The sequence below is a fragment of the Hyperolius riggenbachi genome, chromosome 2, assembly GCF_040937935.1.
Source record: "Hyperolius riggenbachi isolate aHypRig1 chromosome 2, aHypRig1.pri, whole genome shotgun sequence".
NCBI lineage: Eukaryota > Metazoa > Chordata > Amphibia > Anura > Hyperoliidae > Hyperolius > Hyperolius riggenbachi.
Window position 1 is genome coordinate 202313981 of NC_090647.1, and position 21029 is coordinate 202335009.

Here is a 21029-nt window from a genome sequence, read left to right on the forward strand (position 1 = left end):
GCGTCCTGACCCCAGAGGTCATGAAAGTGAATGCAACTTGCTGCAGGCCACTGTAGCGGCATAGATGGCGGCTACCTGATCCGCCCAGCCCTAAAATCAGGTAGCCTATTTTTTTTTAAATGCTATAATCCCACCTTGGGCTCTCTTTCAGGGTCCCTCCCATTCCTCATCCTTTTAATATTTGACTTGTCCTTTCAGTCAAAGAATCCGGAGGAGGAGCCTGTGGCTGAGTACGAGCAATGCTGAACTGCGCATGTGCAAGCTGCAAACCCCGCATGTACAGTGAAAAAAATGCACTTGTGCACAAAAGAAAGAAGTTAGTGGCAAGACAACATATACTCTGTAAAGCCCTGGAGAAGATGTCATTGCTACAGTATATAAATAATAAAAATGTGCATGAGCGCGGTTCAAAACTTGTGCACGCGCTTTTCAAAATCAATCACTTGTTCACCACTTAGGTTAACATCCTGAGGCTGTGTGCCAGGGTCCTTGAAATGGGGAATAATGGGGACCCTGAAGACAATGACCAGTTGGAGGATGGTCGGAGTAAGTATACTTGAGCCCAACACCTTTCATTTTTTTGAAAATTCAGGTGTGCTGGAAACCTACAGAAAAAAAGTTATTTTAACAGAGAGGTACAAATACAGTACCATTACTAAAGGTGGCCATACATCAGAAGATTATGGGCAGATTCGACCAAGAGACAAATTTATCTCTAATCGAATCTGATTAGAGATAAATTTGTCTCTTGATGGAATCTGCACATACAATACAGGCCGATTCCCATCCGATTTCAGCATGAAATCATCAGGGAATCGGCTGAGCCCGCCCGCATCTGACGTCAGACGCTATGTGCCGCCGGCGTGTATGCGGAACCCGGCGAGATGGACGGAAACCGCGTGGATGTAATGTATAAATGCACACACTACATACATTTATACATTGCGGTGGCAGCGGCGGGGGTTTCGTCATCTCGTTTGCAAAACGGCCGCCGTACTACTGCGCACCAGACCAACCAACTTCGGTCCGGCATCTTGCAGCATGCGCGATTGACTGTGTGGCCAATTTCTGTCCCTAAATTGGTCGCTTTGTCGGTCTGGCATGCACTTGACAGCATCAATTTTCATCCAATTCAATTATAATAATCAAATTGGATGGTCGATTCTTTGTTTGGTCGGCTGATGTATGGCCACCTTAAGAATATGGCTATTTGGCTATATGGCTATTTCCAAGGACAAATCCTGTAATGCCTGTAACACACGGAAAGTTTGGACTTCTCTACACAGCTTTAGCTATGCAATGGAAGGGCACAGAGGACTTCCCACTCTGGCATCATCGTTCCACTGTTGAGCAGAGCACGCTAGGATATGATAGGCAAAGACAAGCCCCTAGTCAAGCATTTCTATTACAGCCATATGGGGCTTGCCTGTGTGTGGAGGCGGATCCAGCTCCTGCCGCCCCTTCCTCCTCTTTCTGTATCGTACACGCCCAGCTGCACGGGAGAGCTTCTGCAACGTGACTGTGCCTGCAATGGGGGATTTTACAGAGGTATACTGTACGAGACGTGTGATTTTCCTGGATATACAGCTGTCTGCCATCCGTGCTGCGTGTCATTTTACAGCATGTGCTGATGTAGTCTCCAGGAGTTAATTATCTGTCGATTTACTGGCGGTGTTTTAAAGTTGGCTGTTTACTAGATTGACTTGTTAAGAAGTCAAGTTTCATAGTTCTCAATTCTACTTATATTCCAGGGAAGTAATTTTTTTTAAGCAACCAAACACCACTGCCCCATTTAAAGGCCGGTTTCCATCGTGTGGATGTGATTGCATTGCATCGTGCTGCGTATAGCTGTGGGTGACTTTTAAGTTGCGTACACACGGGCTACAACTGTCGCCGCAACCACGTGGCACGCGCGTGTTGTGGCGACAGGTCCCCCGTGTGTATAGCACGTGCGCCACGATTCGTCGCTAGTTAGAGCTGTCGCCACAACTGGCGTGGCCAATTGCCGGCAACAGCTGTCGCCGCAACTGTCGCTAGTCCGCCGTGTGTATGTGGACTAGCGACAGCAACCCACTTACCATGGACGGAGCTTCCGGCGGGGGGAGGAACATTCCGCGACAGCATCTCTGTCCCTCTGTGCGCCGTGTGTACGGCTGCTGCACAGATGGACCTGGCAACGAGCTGTCGCTGCTTATTTTTTTGTTTTTTTTTGTCTCTTGCTACATTTGTGCCTCGTGTGTACGCGGAGCAGTGCTTTTCAGCGCTGCTAGATTTAGGCGCAGCCGGCGCCTCCGTAGACTACAATAGGAATCACTCCTATTGCAGCGCTCAGTGAGTAACGTCGGGTCCGTCAGAAGACGGAGCCGAGGTTGCTTAAAAACATAATAATTCGGCCTCCAGCAATCGCTGGAAGCCGAATTATTTCATTCCCCTAGTATCCATGGCGGCCTGGAGGGGGAATAGTAATTAAATCGGCCCGGACTTGTGCAGAAGCAGGACCAGCCATATACCGCTGTATCCCGCGCCCAAGTCTACCGGCGCCGATTTCAAATGTACTCTGCTGTACGAGGCTTTAGTTGTTTTCTGGAAGTCGGGATGCGGCCGTCTGTTAGGTCTCGTTCACATTGTCAAATGCAGATGGCCGTGTGGTCGGACCGCAATGCGTGCGATTGCACGCCATCTGCGTTTGCATGCGTTGCGTGGCTGATCCCATTCACTGAAAGTGAAGTGAATGGGTCAGCCTCGCGCTTTGGGAAAAAAAGCGTGCAGCATGTGTATGGAACGCATGCAGTGTGAGCAGACAGTGCAGTCTATGCACTTCTGATGTTCATGCGTGTCTGCTTCCCTCATGTGCTGCTGAAATACGGACTGCAACTCGTGCAACGTGAACAAAGCTTTACTGCTTAGGAGAATCGGATGCGTTCTGTGGATATCTGCAGCATGCAACCAATTATTTTCCTAGGTCGAATTGCAGAATTAACATGCAATGGAAGCTACTCCATTGACAATGCATTGGAGTCAGTTTTGATGCAGTGCGAATTCGCGGCTATTGGAAACAAGCCATTAAGGTCTCTTTTGCATGGACGTCTGAACTACTCGTTTGTCGAGCAGTTCAGTACCCTGTCTGCTGTCTACAACTGCTATTCAACTTCAGTTAAAATGCAGCTGAATTGCAGCGGTTGTAACAACACGTGCGTCGTGCCTTGACTTACAGTGGACATCTGAGTACTAGTGACTGCCTGGCCAGTGTACAGGAGCAACTGACTGGCAATGATTTTACTGTCGGTCAGCTGCTCATGGAAAAGAGGCTCTCAGACTGGGAGCACACTTGGCTGTGCAGAAGACCATGAGTTTCCTGCATTGTGCATTTCTGCACTTTTCTGTGTGTTTTTGTATATGTTTTCTTTTGGCATTTTTTTTCAATATGTTCCTTTTTCCATGGAGAAAAATACAGTGTCATATTTATTTTATCAAAAATGCATGTAAAAACGCAGTTGAAGGCTCTTCTTCTGGGTGTCCATTGCAATATATTATGTGCGATTCAGATACGTTTCACAGAAAGATGCAGCGAGTTGTGTGTTTCAAGGAACGCACATTGGAAAACGCAGTGATATGCGTTTTTTATGCGACTCATAGATTTTCATTCTGTGCAAAGACGCATTCGTTTTCAGCAACAGAAATGCATTCAGTGGATCAACTCAGCCGAGTGCTGACCGAGAATGTTGTTCTCACCCCACATGTCAGATGATGTCACTCTCATGCCTCTTCGTCAGTCCTCTTCCCCATATAGCAACAGAACAGGCCAGCAATGCATCTTTATAGCCTCAGCCCTGCTATTCTGATCTCTGCCAGGCGACATGCCCCACACATGTGTAGTTTGTACGTGTGTCCATTTTCCTGCTGTAGTGTAGTTTAGGGGATCCAGCAGGAAACCTCATAGGGAACCATTCTCCAATTACAGCTCCGTTTACAGCCCGAAGCATTGTGATTGGCCTAAGGGCTCTTTCACACTGAGCGTTTCCTTGTTTTTTTTGTTTTTTTTTTTAATTTAAGCGCTGGTGATTTTAGAAATCGCCGTAAAAGCACTTGTGCAATGTTTTTCTATGAGAGTGTTCACATGTGAGCGTTTCGATTTGTTTGAAATTGCAAACACGCTACATGTACCATTTTCAGAGCGCTTTGGCTCAGTGGAAGGTATAGGGAAATTGCAAAGCGCTTGAAAAAGCGATTTGTATAGCAATTTCATGAGTGCTTTGATGAATAAATACAATGTATTTATTCATTTCTGGGTCAAAGAGTTCACTTCCTGACTGATGTTAGGAAGTGAAAAAACTAATCGCTCAGTAAATACGCGTAGAAAAGTGTCTACAAAAGCTCTTTTCAAAGCACAGGGAAAATCGCAAAGCGATTGAAAAAGCAATTTGTATAGCAATTTCCCGAGTGCTTTGATGAATAAATACATTGTATTTATTCATTTCTGGGTCAAAGAGTTCACTTCCTGACTGTCAGAAAGTAAAAAAAAAGAATCGCTCAATAAATGCGCGTAGAAAAGTGACTACAAAAGCTCTTTTCTAAGCCCAAAGCACAAGGAAAAGTGCTTTTAAAAAGCTCAATAAATTCTCTCAGCACTTGCGATAGCGCTGGCGATTTATAATGTAAACAATGCCTAATAGTGTGGGCATAGTTTACTACAACCTATCTGAAACCTAGCAGAGAGGGTGCTATCCGGCCAAACATGTTAGTGGAATTTCCCTATGAGATTTCCTGCTGGGTCCCCTAAACTAGACTAGCACCCATTTTGTTTGCTATCAATAACATTAAGACGCCTGCGCTTTTCCAAATAATGCTGCATGCCGTGCTTTTATAAATGCATGGCATTATGAAGAAAGAATACTGCAGACAATGTTTATAGACAATAACATTTTTCTATAGAAAACCACAAACCTGTGCTCACAAAAATGTGCAAGCTCAGACCCACACAGTGAGAAAATTTAGACATGTGGCATCAAAATACAGTGCAATTACAGTGAAAGGGGCATTCACACTGGTGCGTTAGCAGTGCAGTGAAACAGAATCTGTCAGAATAATGCTGTTTGGTACTCCACAACGTGTGTGTTTACAGTTGTCGTAAAGCATTCGGTTTATGTACTGTATATTTTTTACTGTACATACAATGATTGTTTGCACCCCTCTGTAGCATTGGAATCCTGTTTTTACAGGATGTGCAACACAACGCCATAGGCCTCAATTCACGGAGCATTATCAAACGTTTATCAAACACTTTATCAAACGTTTGATAATTTACCTCATGGGTAAAATCTCATTTTAAATTCACTAAGGTGTTATATATTTATCGAATGTTTTACCGATAAAACGTTCAACAAATATATAACACCTTAGTGAGATTTTACCCATGAGGTAAATTATCAAACGTTTGATAAAGTGTTTGATAAACGTTTGATAATGCTCCGTGAATTGAGGCCATATTGTGTGCAACTAGCCTAACTGTGTTGTAACAGAAGAATGCTGTTGATGTGGATTGGGGGCTGGGTTTAAGGGACATGAAATGATTGGCATATTCACTCACTGAGCTGAATTAATGCATTATTGGAGCATGGTTGGGTTTATACTATCTTGAATCATGAGGCATCCATTTTGACAGTGGTGCTGGGTGACAGGTCAGGTGACAGGGAGGTGCAGTCATTGCTGACATGATGTGCCCATTTTAGGGTCTGCTGTCACTTTGAAGTGAAGTGTGCCTTTCATCAAATATTGCCAACGCACTCCGCTGCCCGAAAATAATGATGTGCAGTTGGGATTTTACAGAATAGACTAAAGCAGAATGGGTATGTATGCTGTTGGCTGGATAGTGTAATGGTTAAGGGCTCTGCCTCTGACACAGGAGACCTGGGTTCGAATCTCGGCTCTTCCTGTTCAGTAAGCCAGCACCTATTCAGTAGGAGACCTTGGGCAAGTCTCCCCAACACTGCTACTGCCTATAGAGCGCGTCCTAGTGGCTGCAGCTCTGGCGCATTGAGTCCGTCAGGAGAAAAGCGCGATATAAATGTTCTGTGTCTGTTCTTGACCCGTCCATTTGAATCCTTTACAATCCATTTTCCTCCTACAATCCTCTTCATGCATCAATGCGGCCATGTTTGCGCAATAGCAGGTACCGCTTGTGCACAATATTGTAATGTGTTTTATTTTTCTAGGAAAAAATCAAAATACCATTTGTGAAGAAGTTCCTGGATGCTGTCCTTTCTGTCCCTAAAGAGCACAGTGGTGTGCTGGATTCAGTTATTCTTACCCATGGCGCTGGAGGAGACATGAATCTTGCCCACTTAGTTTCCCTGTCTGGCTACTTGGCATCTAACGGTCTGCTGTGTCTACGGTTTACGTGTAAAGGACTCAATCTGGTCTACAGAACTAGAGCTTACAAGGCCGTTGTGGTAGGTCAATTAATGCCATAATTAGGCCTATAAAGCATGCAAATCAGTGTAAATGAATCACAATGGCCAACAGTTTTGTATTTACTACTTGTTCAGATATTCCTTATTAATGTATCATTACTCTGTAGACCTGGTGTCTCACTTAGGCTGGATCCACACTATAAGCGCTTTTCTGAGCGCTTTCTGAGCTGAGCGCTTTTTAAAAATCACTTCCATCACTCCCATTCACTTTCATTAAAATCATGGTAAAAATCACCACGATTGCGCAAATTGTATATATGTATTGTGTGTGTATGTATATATATATATATATATATATATATATATATATATATATATATATATATATATATATATATATATCTCATTCAAGGCTCGGTCCCCATTTGTGTAGAAAACATAGCTATTTGGTACATAATTTTTTTTTTTTTTTTACACCTCCAAGAAACGCAAGAAATGGATCCTATTGTTAAAAATTCCTCTTGTGATTTAAAAACAAAAAAAAAAAAATCCAATTGGCGCATTGCAGCATAAGGAATGCAGCATTTTTACGGACCGGACCATTAAATGCAGCCTGCATGAATGCAATGAAAAACTATGAGAATATACAGTGTCTTCTCTCACTAAGCTGGTTGCCGCATGTGAAATGCAAATACTCACCTGTCCCGTGGATTCAGTTCTGCCACTGCAGAGGAGAAGCCGGTATACACAGACCTCAGCTTGGCAGAAGCATGGGGCTCCCCATTGCATTGCAAAAGACCAATAAGAACCCTTAACAACAGGGAAGATTCTCATTGGTTCATGATGGACCAGTGATAATCCTCCCTGTTGCTAAGGAGAGTTGGGCTCTTGTAAACCAATGGGGAGTCCCATACTCCTGCCGGCCTCCAGTCTGTGTGTTTCAGCCGTGCATGCGTTTGCGGGGGAGGGTCGCACCCGAGGCACAGCGCCTGTATTTTTTTTTACTTTCTACTAGTGTAGTATAAAATAGCTCTTAAACAGGAGGCTGAAGGTGGTAACTTTTTCTGTTAGCTGTTCCCATGCACTGGCTGGGCACTTTCTAGTACAGGTGATGTAGAGGGGGCCCCCCTATTGAGCCATATAATGTGGCTGTGCTCAGATGCAACATGTTGTGAGTTTTTTCTTGCCACCGGGTACAGCATGTGTCAAATGATGACAAACATGTTGTTACAAATGCTGCGATTAGTCTGCATGTAATGGCCAGGAGGCTGAACTCTCTGAGGAGCGTGTAGTTCATCCTTCCATATGAAAGAGGCCTAAGTCTATCTAAGACAAGGGACCTACTAAGAATCGCTGCAGTGCTTTTAATTTGTGCAAGCGTGTACAGCGATTCCTAGGAAGATTGCGATTCCCGGGGTTTTGAAGCACTGTATTTCTGATTTGCATTTAGTTTTTTTATCTAGTTCTATAAACTTTATTATACTTACCGGTACCAGCTGTAAGAAGCAGTATAGTGGTATTTGCAACCATTGTAGTCCCATACTAATGTCCGTCCACCTGTTTCTCATTTTAATAGGGCTAAAGGCCCATATACACGGCGGATCGCTCAAGACCAGTCTTATCACCCGAACGACAGTCTGTACACACGGCCAATTTCACGTGCGGATGACTGAACGACGGGAAGTTCAAACGACCCGTCGTTCGCAAAAGTCCGACGTGTGTATGGGCCTTAACCTGCTGGGCGGTCTGGACGAGCTCAGCTCGTCCAGTACCGCCGGAGCCTGCCACTCAGGCCCTGCTGGGCCGATTTGGCTCAAATAAAAAGCAGCACACGCGGCCGGCACTTTGCCAGCCGCGTGTGCTGCCTGATCGCCGCCGCTCTGCGGCGATCCGCCGCGAGCAGCAGCGAAAGAGGGTCCCCCCAGCCGCCTGAGCCCAGCGTAGCCGGAACAAAAAGTTCCGGCCAGCGCTAAGGGCTGGATCGGAGGCGGCTGACGTCAGGCGACGATGTAAGCAAAACAAGGAAGACTGCTCATTGCGGCCTTCCTTGTTTATTCTGGGCGCCGGAGGCGATCGGAAGAACGCCTCCGGAGCGCCCTCTAGTGGGCTTTCATGCAGCCAACTTTCAGTTGGCTGCATGAAATAGTTTTTTTTTAATTAAAAAAAAACCCTCCCGCAGCCTCCCTGGCGATCTTAATAGAACGCCAGGCAGGTTTTAAGTCTAGTCTTGACTGTGAAATGAATCGTCTAATAACATTTGCAACTCTGTGTCAGATAAGAAAGTTATATCTTCCCTTATGGCTATGGTCTGTTAATCAAGACTATATTGGCTGAAGTGGTTTAACTAATTGTGATGGGAAAAAGCAGAGCTTTGGCAGACAACATATGATGCTCTTAACTGGACTACAAACAGCTGGTAATAACACATTGATGATGGCTGCAAGGGAAGCAGTTGTATTAATAAAACATTACAAAAGCATTCACAGTGCAGTCTTGTATAGTCCCTTCAGCACAGCAATCCATAAAATGTAATGCAATAACGTCTTGGTAACTGTCCATTATGGTTATATTTTGCATGGTGGGAGATTAGACAAGCAAGACACGTCTTCAGTTCATTTTAATCACGTCAGTGAAGATGAATAAAAACAAAATTACCTTATACAATGGTCAAGTAGGAAATGTATTAAAGTGGACCTGAACTCTTGCACAGGACTGAAGAAATACATAGAGAAATGCACCATGTATGTATTTAGAGAGTTTAGCCTGGTTAATTCCCCCTCATTTGTGTCTAATCCAGGGCTGTGGAGTCGGTACAAAAATCCGCTGACTCCTCAGGTTAGGATTCCTCCGACTACTCTAATTTGCATATTACAACCTTGTTGATTGAAAGTATGTAACATGAAATGTATCTCTTAACTGCCAAAGCTTAGGCGTTTTAAAAGGCAACTGAAGTGAGAGGGATATGGAGGCTGCCATATTTATTCCCTTTTAAACAATACCAGTTACCTGGATATCCGGCTGATCTTCTGCCTCTAATAGTTTTAGTCATAGACTTAGGCCTCATTCACATCATACGCGCTTCCGTACGCATTTGGAAGCCCGCATTAACGTGTTAACATGCAAGAACAGCAGAAGGGTATAGACAGCCCTTCTGCCGTTCACATCAAGTGCGCTGCGCAGCAGTACGATGCGCTATGATGCGCTTGTGTACTGCTGCATGCATTCTGCCCACAAGCGCAGAGCTAACCCATTCACTGTCAGTGGATGAGATCAGCAGTGCAGCGGGTTGCAGTGCAGATGGTGTGCGATTGTACGAGTTGCGTTGCGGTCCGATTTCTTTGCTATCTGCACTGCATAGATGTGATCGAGGCCTAAAACTAGTCCTTAGTAAGAGTACTTTTAGAAGGTACAGACCGGAACAAAGAACATCTTCCAGGCCCTAGGCAATATAACTGTGGGTACATGTAAGAGTGATGTGCAGGTACTCTTCAGAAGAATTAGGCTACATACACACATCAGACTATGGTCTTTTGAAAATGAAAGATCACAGACCAATTTTACCCCCCTTCATGTAGTATGAGAGCCATACCTTCAGGCAGGGGTCACACTTGTCTTTCAGTTTTCTACATTTTGCAGAAAACTGAAAGACAAGTGTGACCCCTGCCTTACAGCAGCTAATGTAATTTATAGAGAAAACTGACAAATTGCGCAAGATGTCAGTTTTTCTTCTGCATGCGAAATCTGCATTAAAGTGTGATCTTGCTTATTGATTAACATAAGTTCTCAGTTGAAGTCAGTTTTTCTGTGCAGAAAACGCGTACGAAAGCCGGTAAGTGTGACCCCTGCCTCACAGTCTTTTCTATGGAGCTGAACTCCCCATCAGAAAAAAATCTTTGCAAGATGCTGCACACACAGATGCTGTACAGACACAAAAGATCAGTATATGCAAAAGATCTGTTTCTGCAAAATACATTCATAGTCTATGAGATCTGCAGATCATCATACACACCTTGTTTAACTGACATTCATCTGCAGATCAGACAATCATCTGCAGATCTGATAATCCATCCTGGTGGATCTGATCTGCAGATGAATGTCTGTTAACCCTCCTGGCGGTCTATTAAAAACCGCCAGGGGGCAGCGCTGCCGGGTTTTTTTTTTTTTTTTTAAATCATGTAGCGAGCCTAGGGCGGCATCCCCCCAGCCCCTCCGATCGCCTCCGGCGATAGGCGATCAGGAAATCCCGTTCAAAGAACGGGATTTCCTGGAGGGCTTGCCACGTCGCCATGACGTCACCGACGTCGTGACGTCTAAGGGAGACCCGATCCACCCCTTAGCGCTGCCTGGCGCTGATAGGCCAGGCAGCGCAGGGGTCTAGGAGGGGCGGGCTCTGCGGCGGCGTGGATAGCGGCGAATCGGCGTGGGGCGGCGGCGATCGGTGTGCTGACGCAGCTAGCAAAAAAAAATTACGCAGATCGGCCCAGCAGGGCCCGAGAAAACCTAAGTTCGGGGTTACCGCCAGGAAGGTTAAACAAGGTGTGTATGATGATCTGCAGATATCATAGACTATGAATGCATTTTGCAGGAACGGATCTTTGGCAGGAACAGATCTTTTGCAGATACTGATCTTTTGAATGTCTACAGCATCTTTGTGTGCAGCATCTTGCAAAGATTTCTGTCTGATGGGGAGTTCAGCTCCATAGAATAGACTGCGTAGGTATGGCTCTCATACTACATGGAAGGGGGTAAAATTGTTCTGTGATCTTTCATTTTCAAAAGACTATGGTCTGATGTGTGTATGAGCCTTTAGAGGATTCTTCCTCCATTACACATTCTTCAGGTACAATCTGAACCAGGTTTATGGGTGATAGACAACACCTCTGTGTTCACTGTGCACAACCTTCTCAGTGGATTCCCTGCAGCTCTGTGGGGAGTGCATATGTAGAGTATAGTACTACTGTGTAACAAAGTAAACCTGAGACAGATGAAAGTTTTATACGTACCTGGGGCTTCCTCCAGCCCCCTTTAGGCTAATCAGTCCCTCGCTGTCCTTCTCCACCACCTGGATCTTCTGCTATGGTTCCAGGCACTTGAGCCATTCGGGCACAGTGCGAATGTAAACACTCCGCCGCCAGGAATGTACTACACCTGTGCAGCACTATTGCGCAGATGCAGAGCGCTCCTGGCTGTGGAAGCGGCACGCGGTCTGACTGCAGTGACTGGCTGAATTGCCGGGACTCATAGGAGAAGATCCAGGTGGTGGATGAGGACAGCGAAGGACTAATTAGCCTGAAGGGGGCTGGAGGAAGCCCCAGGTATGTATAAAACATTTATTTTCATCCGACTCAGGTACCCTTTAATACTTAGTCGCCAAACCAAATTTTAACAACTTATCAAATGATTTGATTTCATGAGCAAAAGGAGTGCATACCTTTGCATATACCAGCATCAACGCAGAATTATTTGCATCTCATTGACCATCTCTATTAGTGACACAGCTACACATCAGGAATTATTTTTACAGCAGAGATGTTATTTAGTATATATAAAAGATTCCTGTGTACACATCATATATACTGTACAGTCACAATCGGATATGTTTATCTGACTTTAAAAATACGGGGACTGCTTTATTGAAGCAGCACAAGTAACTAGTTCTGATTGGTTTATTTCATTTTTGTGGGCTAAGCACAGCTATTATTGTATATATAATTTATGATGACTATTATCTGAGAAATAAAACATTTTATCATATTTTCTATTTTAATTACAGTTTAAATTCATTAGGAGTTGGAGTCTGTCCATTTTTTCCCGACTCCGACTCCAGGTACCCCAAAATTTCTCCAACTCCTTGACTCCGACTCCACAGCCCTGGTCTAATCACAAGTTGTAATTTGATCTCCCCCCTGTGTCACATGACTGCCTATGGCAGAGATGGCATATAAGGCCATTTGAAAGCAGAGGAGGTTAACAATATGTCTGCTTCCATGAATCGCGAAGTAGAAGCAGTGCAGATTTATTTTAGGATTTGTATCAGGTGTTGTGCTAAGTACACACTATGAGATTTTCTGGCAGATTTACTGTCAGATCGATTTATTATTTCCAACATGTCCGATCGATTTCCTATTTAGGTGAATGGAGAACGATCGGAAATCAGATTGGACATGTTGGAAATAATCAATCTGACAGTAAATCTGCCAGAAAATCTCATAGTGTGTACCTAGCATAACAAAGAAATGTTTTTTGTTTAAAGGTTATTAACCTATTGCTTGTCTTTTAGAGCAGAGGACATTCTGAGTTCAAGTCCACTTTAAATGTATTAATTACACTGCTTCTGTACAAAGGACAGAGCTGCTATGATGCCATCACATTTTGCGGGAAAATACTGATTCTACTATTTCTATTTTGAATTTGCTTAAAACGCCTGTGAATCGATGGGAAAAAAATGATGCCCATGACGTTACCTCAACCTTGCCTCCTGATGTGTTGGGGGTCCTTCCTGTTCCCTGTCCTCTTCTCCCCCCAGCCTCACAGAAGTGCCCCCGAGTGGCGTTGATCGATTCTGAACTGTGCATGTGCGAGTTTCAAACTGCAGATGGGCAGTGATAGAAACGACAAGTGCTTCCTTTGCTGTGCATGACCGGTTCTCGCCCCTATGCATATCTCAGTTGCTTGTCACCACTGGGGGGAACTTCCAGGAAGATATTCAACAGAGGCATCCACAAATGTGGGGAATAGGAGGGACCCCGAGCACAAGAGCAGCATCTGGAGATAATCTAGCCCACCTTGGGTTTCATTAACAAAATCTTTCCTGATTCAGGGGTACAGGTAGTCCCCGACTTGCGAACGCCCGAGTTACGAACGACCCGCCGATATGAACGGCATGGATTCAGTGTTTCCATGGAAACAAGCCAATTCAAAGAAAAAAAATAGCTTTTAAACTTGTATAAGCAGGCACAGAGGGCAGAGGTGACACAGGGGGACACTGGAGGCACAGAGGAGGTACAGGGGACAGAGATGGCACATTGTTCCGACTTAAGAACAGATTCAGGTTAAGAACGAACCTACAAGTCCCCATCTTGTTCGTTAACCGGGGACTACCTGTACTTCTATTTTCCCCCAAAAAAATTCTATGTTGTTTGCTCTATTTTCAGTTAAAAGTTGATATGATTAGCAAATAATTGCTTACTGCTTTTATTTATATATACACTGCATCCCAACATTTTTGTATATGGGATTGTATGTTTCAGGTGAAAGACACTTATTCATGACTCCATGAGTCTACTCTTGTTCTGTGCTGCTTTGCATAGGAAAAAAAACTATTTTAGACCTTTTATTTATTTGCATAGTAAAAGTGACATTTACTTTTTTATTAGAGAAACAGATTTTTGTTTTTACAAAAACGGAGCCATGTTGCCCAGCTAGGTTAAATGGGCCCATACACTGTTTGATTTCAGCCATCGATCGATTCTATGGGATCGATCAGAAATTGATTCTATCAAATCGATCGTTTTGCATCCAATTTCGATGGATTTGATCTATCTGACAGGATGGAAAATCTATGTCAATCTGCATAGAGTTGCATTGGATCTAATGGTCCAATAAATTTAGATACATTTCCAATAGATTTTATTCTGATTTATATTGGAAATCTGTTCCTAGTGTGTGGCACACATCAGATTCGACTTGACAGGCATCTGACAGAAATCTATCTGATAGTCGAATCTGCTGCAAATCTATAAGTGTATAGCAACCTTAAGATTGGCTTTGTGGCTCTCTGCAAGGGCCTTAATAATCCCAGAAAATTGCACCATCTATTTCTTCTGTCTTTGAGTACAGTATTTAAGTGTTTGTTAAATAGATCTTCTTTAAAGAGGATCTGTAACCTCAAAAAATCCCCTGGGGGGTACTCACTTCGGGTGGGGGAAGCCTCCGGATCCTAATGAGGCTTCCCACGCCGTCCTCTGTCCCACGGGGGTCTCGCTGCAGCCCTCCGTGCAGCCGTGACGTAATATTTACCTTCCTGGCTCCTGCGCAGGCGCTCTGATGGCTGTCGGCTCCGAACTACACGGAAATACCTGATCGCCGTCGGGTCTGCTCTACTGCGCAGGCGCAAGTTTCCGGCGCCTGCGCAGTAGAGCGGACCCGACTGAGATCGGGTATTTCCGTGTAGTTCGGAGAGGAAAGCAGCCACAGCGCCCCCGCTGGAACCAGCAAAGGTAAATATTGAAATTACAGTCGGGCCTGTCGCCGGCTGTTCAGAGGGCTGCAGCGAGACCCCCGTGGGACAGAGGACGGCGTGGGAAGCCTCATTAGGATCCGGAGGCTTCCCCCACCCGAGGTGAGTACCCCCCAGGGGATCTTTTTCATGTTACAGAGTCTCTTTAAACTTAAAGAGAATCTGTATTGTTAAAATCGCACAAAAGTAAACATACCAGTGCGTTAGAGGACATCTCCTATTACCCTCTGTCACAATTTCGCCGCTCCTCGCCGCATTAAAAGTGGTTAAAAACAGTTTTAAAAAGTTTGTTTATAAACAAACAAAATGGCCACCAAACCAGGAAGTAGGTTGATGTACTGTATGTCCACACATAGAAAATACAACCATACACAAGCAGGCTGTATACACCCTTCCTTTTTAATCTCAAGAGATCATTTGTGTGTTTCTTTCTCCCTGCAGTTCTCATGCACTGAAGTTTCAGGCTGCTCTTTTTTCTCCTGCAAACAGCTTTGCCCTTGTCTGTAATTCTTCAGTATGTGAAAGCCCAGCCAGCTCAGAGGACGATTTATCCAGCTTGTAAAAGATAAGAGAGAAGAGAGAAGCTGCTCTAATCTAAATAATACACAGGCAGTGTGCAGAGAGAGGCCTGGAAGGGGAAATTCGTAGCAGAACCACAACACTGAAGAACTTGGCATCCTTCCAGACACAGGCTGACAAGTCTGACAAGGGAAAGATGCATTGATTTATTACAGAGACTGTGATAGCAGAAAGTGCTGCAGTAAGCCAGAACACATTAGAATAGCTTTTGGAACTTGTAGGATGATAAAAAACAGGATGCAATTTTTGTTACGGAGTCTCTTTAACATCTGAAGCAATTTATAAACAAAACAAAAAAGGTCATTGTGTATATATCTATGTAAGCTGTGATTTGAAGATTGCTATAACCACCCACTTTTGTTTTACTTTTAGACATATTTAAAATCTTGTGAAGACTATCAAATTGGAGGTTTTTTCCTTGCAGGTGAACCCCTACTGTTGTTATATCTTTTTTTCAGTGTGATTAATATTATGTTTGGTTAATTTTTAGTCCTGTGTTGATGAATGGTTAAAGTAAAAGGCAATCTTCATTTCATTCAAAATCTCACTAAAACACTGTACATAAAGTGAAAATTATGCACGCTATTCATAATCTAGAGATTCATCACAGAATGCATTTTGGAGATGAAATGAAGGAAAATTGCCCCCCAAAGTGTTCCACAATAGCTTGGGCCCCTTCTCAGCATTCATGTAAAATAAGGCGTCTGGAAAAAAGGGGTGCTCGGGATTTCAGTTAGTAGAATATCGGTAAAATAACCGGTATTCTACTACTTAAAGCGGTATCGTCACCATAAAAATCAAATTTCAACAGCAACTGGTCTGAGTGGATTAAGTGATAAAGATGCTAATCCTGCATTCAATACTTTCAAAACTTTTTCTGATGTTATGATTTAGAGTTATCACATACTTAAGGAACACTGGCCCTTTAGTAGTCGTGCCAAAGAATTGCATGCTGGGGGTTCTTTTTATCTATAATCTATTCCTCCTCTTCCCTTTTTTTCCCTGCCAGCTTCTTATCTGAAACCTAATCCCCTACTCACTTGTGTTTACAAGCAAGGCTGAGGCGACTCAGCGAATGGAGGAGACAAGAAAAAAAGTAAAGGGCAGAAATGACATCACGAGTTAGCCTTAACTGTGGGCAAAAGACATGGTCCCCACCAGGAACAGAATTCTCGTAATTTACTATATAACATTCACTGAAATCAAAACGTGGACAGTATAATACATGTGTTATGTAAGTAGATCAAGTATTTATCTACTTATATATGTGTTTTTTTCCCTAGTATGGCTGATCCTACTGCTTTAAAGAGGAACTCCAGTGAAAATAATGTAATAAAAAAAGTGCTTCATTTTTACAATAATTATGTATAAATGATTTAGTCAGTGTTTGCACATTGTAAAATCTTTTAAATCCCTGATTTACATTCTGACATTTATTACATGGTGACATTTTACTGTTGGCAGGTGAAGTAGCTGCTGCATGCTTTTTTGGCAGTTGGAAACAGCTGTAAACGGCTATTTCCCACAATGCAACAAGGTTCACAGACAGGAAATTGCCAGGACTACCACGGTCCTCAGAGTTTCTTGTGGGAGGGGTTTCACCACAATATCAGTCATACAGCACCCCCGATGGTCTGTTTGTGAAAAATAGATTTCTCATGTAAAAGGGGGTATCAGCTACTGATTGGGATAAAGTTCAATTCTTGGTCGGAGTTTCTCTTTAAAGGGACCCTGAGCAGACGCTGTGGGTATGGATATAAGCATACCCACGTCTATTTGGTAAAGAGTATAGACTCGCCAACACCTGCTCTCGGGCTGGTCGCTATAAATTACATTGTAATCGGCGACTCTGACATAAAGTTGCACTGTGACCCGGAAGAGCAAGACTGCGGATCCTCTCTGCACAGGCCTACAGGCTTCTTACCCCTCCTGCAGACTTCCAATCCCGGTCACAGCGCTCCTTTATGTCAGAGTACAATTTAAGTCACTAGTAAAATGAGTAATATTAACCTATTTTGGTTCCTGGACGTAGAAACTACGTCCAGGAACCATGTGCGCCAAGGAATCAATGTATCGGGCTATGGTGCCCGATCACTGATTCCTCTCCCCCGCTGAAAAAGCGACAGCTTCTCTCGGAAGCTGTGCTTTTTCTGGCTGTTCCCTCCCCGATGAGTCACTCTAAGCGTGTTACGCTTAGAGTGACGTCATGTAAACAAACTCATGGCCGACATCTTGTGGCCAAAAAGTAAAACTCCAATTGTAAGGAAAAAAAAATAAAAATGAACACACATTTACATTATAAATCTATTGTTTACCTCCCACCCTCCCAAAACTACCCAAATAAATTGTTTACTATAAAAAAAAACAAAAAAAACATTACAATAAAAAAAAAAAAATGTAAATATTTACCTAAGGGTCTAAACTTTTTAAATATCAATGTAAAGATGAAATATTTCTATATATTTTTTATTTTAAACTTGTAAATAGTGATAGATGCAAAATGGAAAAAATGCACCTTTATTTCCAAATAAAATATTGTCGCCATACATTGTGATAGGGACATAATTTTAACGGTGTAATAACCGGGACATATGGGCAAATACAATACTTGAGTTTTAATTATGGAGGCATGTATTATTTTAAAACTATAATGGCTGAAAACTGAGAAATAATGAATTTTTCCATTTTTTTTCTTATTCTTCCTGTTAAAATGCATTTACAGTAAAGTGGCTCTTAGCAAAATGTACCCCCCCCCCCCCCCCAAAGAAAGCCTAATTGGTGGCGGAAAAAACAAGATATAGATCAGTTCATTGTGATAAGTAGTGATAAAGTTATAGGCTAATGAATGGGAGGTGAACATTTCTCACGTGAAAACGACGGAACGCGAATGGGTTAAATAAGCAGTATTTTTTTTTTTTTTTTTTTTTTTTGGTATTAATTAGTATCTCCTGGTGCCTAATTCCACAGACGGCACCGTAAAAGGTACTGCTGTCTGATAACTTAGTAATCATACTGCCTAAAACGTTTTTGTGCAAAAACAAAGCTTTGTAGCTTACAATTTGGTTAGATAACCTAAAGTAGTTCACTGCTGGTTGGTGGGGCTGCTGCTTGCTTTCTTGTATTATGCTGTTTAGACTGCAAGGAGGCAGCATACAGACTAAACACTCTGAGAAGATTGCAGCCTAATGTAGATACAGTCTGTGTTGAATACACAGATTTAAAAATAGCGTTGCCACACAGATTTAAAAATAGCTTTGCCAGTAATGTTCTATGCCAGTCTTTCTTAACTTTTTCACCCTGGAGGAACCCTTCAAATAATTTTTGGATCTCGGAACTGCTGTATTAGTGGAGGATGTGGGGATTGTATTTTGAAGGTGGTATGGTCTTAAACTGCTCTGTGACCACCTCACGCCAATTGGCAGCCACAGAGTGGCTTCCCCAGGGCCGTCTAATGCTGGTTGGCGTCAAGTACTGGGGGCAGAGATCAGCAGGGAATGCGTGCGCATGCGCGGTTGTTCCCTGCCGAGACACAGAGCAGCTCTGGCAGGCTGTTAGAGAAAACAAAGCTGGTAGTTACATTGTACAGCGCTGCGATATTGCACAGCGCTGTACAGGGGACAGCTTTTGTCACTTGACTGTCCCCTCGAGTGGCAGGGAAACAGATCCCTCTCATAGGCTAATGCCTATGAGAGGCGATCTCAGTGATTGGATCTCGGGGGGAGGGAGGGAAGGTGGGTAATTAAAAAACAAAAAAGCATATTTTATTTAAAAAATGAGCAATAATATTAATAAAATAAAATACAAATCACAGCAGCAATAAGATCTCACCAACAGAAAGCTCTGTTGGCGGGCAGAAAAGGAGGCAAGATTCATTTGGCTGCTATGTTGTATGGCTGTGCAATCAACTGTTAGGCTGGTTTCACAGTGGGACGTTAAAGTCCCACGTTACAGCAGCCAGTAACGCAGCCTAACTCACAGCACTGTAAAATCAATGTGCTGTTCACAGTGCACACGTTGCGTTACATAGTAACGCAGCACGTTTACACAAAGTGCTGCATGCTGTACGTTATACTGGGCTAAGCCACGTTAGACTGTTTGCACATGCTCAGTAATGTTGGAGGAGGAGGTCTCTCCTCCTCCGCGGCCAGCCACATGGCTAATTAATATTCACTGCACTGTGGTGACTCGGTGGTGGGACTGTAGTGTTGTCCGGATCATGAACGAATCGTTCATTTGATCCGGATCTTTTTTGTGAGTGGACTCATCCGGATCATCACAATGAAAGATTCGGTTCACAGTGGATGTCTGTCTGGAAGAAACAGGAACATACAGACTGTACAGTGCAGGAAAAGTCCTGTCCTGCTAGTCATTTCACCCAGTCTGCTTCCCTTGTAAAATGATTCAAATGATTTGGTTTAAAGATCTGGATCTTTTCAATGATCCGATTCAAATGATCCAAATCCTTAAAAAGATCCGGACTTCCAATCACTAACCTGGAGCGGCTGCTTTGAGAGCTGCATAATTGGTCAAATGGTAAAAAGAGTAGCACTTCACTTTGACAAGGGGAAAAGAGGGTGCCTAAGCCTCAACGGGTCCTCACACCTTTGGATCCCAGTAGCAGCAAACACGATGGAGGCTGGCACTTCCAAAAATGTAAAGCTCTTTATTGAAACATCAAGTTAAAAATCAATAAAAATGGCCAAGCGGCGACAGCCCGCTGTTTCAGGTGTTTAGCCCTTTCTCAAGCCGCTTGGCCATTTTTATTGATTTTTAACTTGATGTTTCAATAAAGAGCTTTACATTTTTGGAAGTGCCAGCCTCCATCGTGTTTGTTGAGAGCTGCATAACGCAGCTCAATCTGATGTCCAACTTCAACACCACCATGCGTTGCGTTAGGGGCACGTTATGCAACCATAACGTCCCCTAAAACGCAACGTCTTGGTGGGAAAGTAGCCTTAAAGCTGCAGTGTGCTGAATTGTACAAAATGGCCTGGTCACTAGGGGGGTGTAAGCCTGTGGTTCTCAAGTGGTTAAAAACTTTTTTATTAACTGTAAAGGGCTAGTTCACACTACAAGAGTTTTTCTAAGCGCTTTGTAATTTTAAAAGCTTTAGCTTATGTTATCCTCCTTGTTCAGCCCCCAATCCATGTGCCTCCTTTATAGTGCTCCTTATTATAGTAGCCTGTGTTAGTGTTCCTTACTATAGTTCCCACAATTATAATGTGCCCCTTTAATATTATTATATTACCTCACTATCATAATTGTATTTATTTCTTTTTCACCCTATCAACTGAGGCCAGTCTCTCCAGAAGGTAGAAATGCCAGGGAACCCCTGCAATGTCCTCAAGGAACCTGAAACCCTGGTTGAGAAAGCCTGGTCTGCGCAGAAGTCAGAAAAGATTTTGGCTTTCATTATGGAATAGTGGAAATGCAGACTCAGTTTTGTTTTTATTCTGGATAGGTCGATCTATGGGGTCCCGAGCCGCTGCTTGTGTGATGAGGACGGCTTGTGAAGAAGATGACTCCTTGGTTCATGGTCTGATCTGTCTGTCCTACCCCCTACATGCTCCAAATGCAAAGGGCAAACTCCGAGATGAAGATATCTTGCAAATAACAAAGCCAACACTGTTTATCTCTGGCACAAAAGATAATATGTGTGACAAGGTAAAGCTGATATATGACTTTTTTTACGCATATGTCCACTTATATGTTTTTGTAACACTTGCTGGAGCTTCTTGTTGGAGTTCTGCTTCTCCAAGGCACTTTTTGACACTTAGGCTAATTTCACCCTGGTTGTTCTG

The 21029-nt window shown here is 43.4% G+C and overlaps 1 protein-coding gene across 1 annotated transcript in view; it reads left to right on the top strand.

Moving 5' to 3' along the window:
- The first annotated feature begins 1471 nt into the window (after positions 1–1471).
- TEX30 (testis expressed 30) overlaps positions 1472–21029 on the top strand; it is a 21272-nt gene continuing 1714 nt past the window's right edge. Inside the window, exons 1-4 of the mRNA XM_068265258.1 lie at positions 1472–1548; positions 6213–6449; positions 15601–15652; positions 20690–20892. Of these exons, the coding sequence (XP_068121359.1) occupies positions 1531–1548; positions 6213–6449; positions 15601–15652; positions 20690–20892 (510 nt within the window). The 5' untranslated portion in view covers positions 1472–1530. The remainder of the gene's footprint in view (positions 1549–6212; positions 6450–15600; positions 15653–20689; positions 20893–21029) is intronic.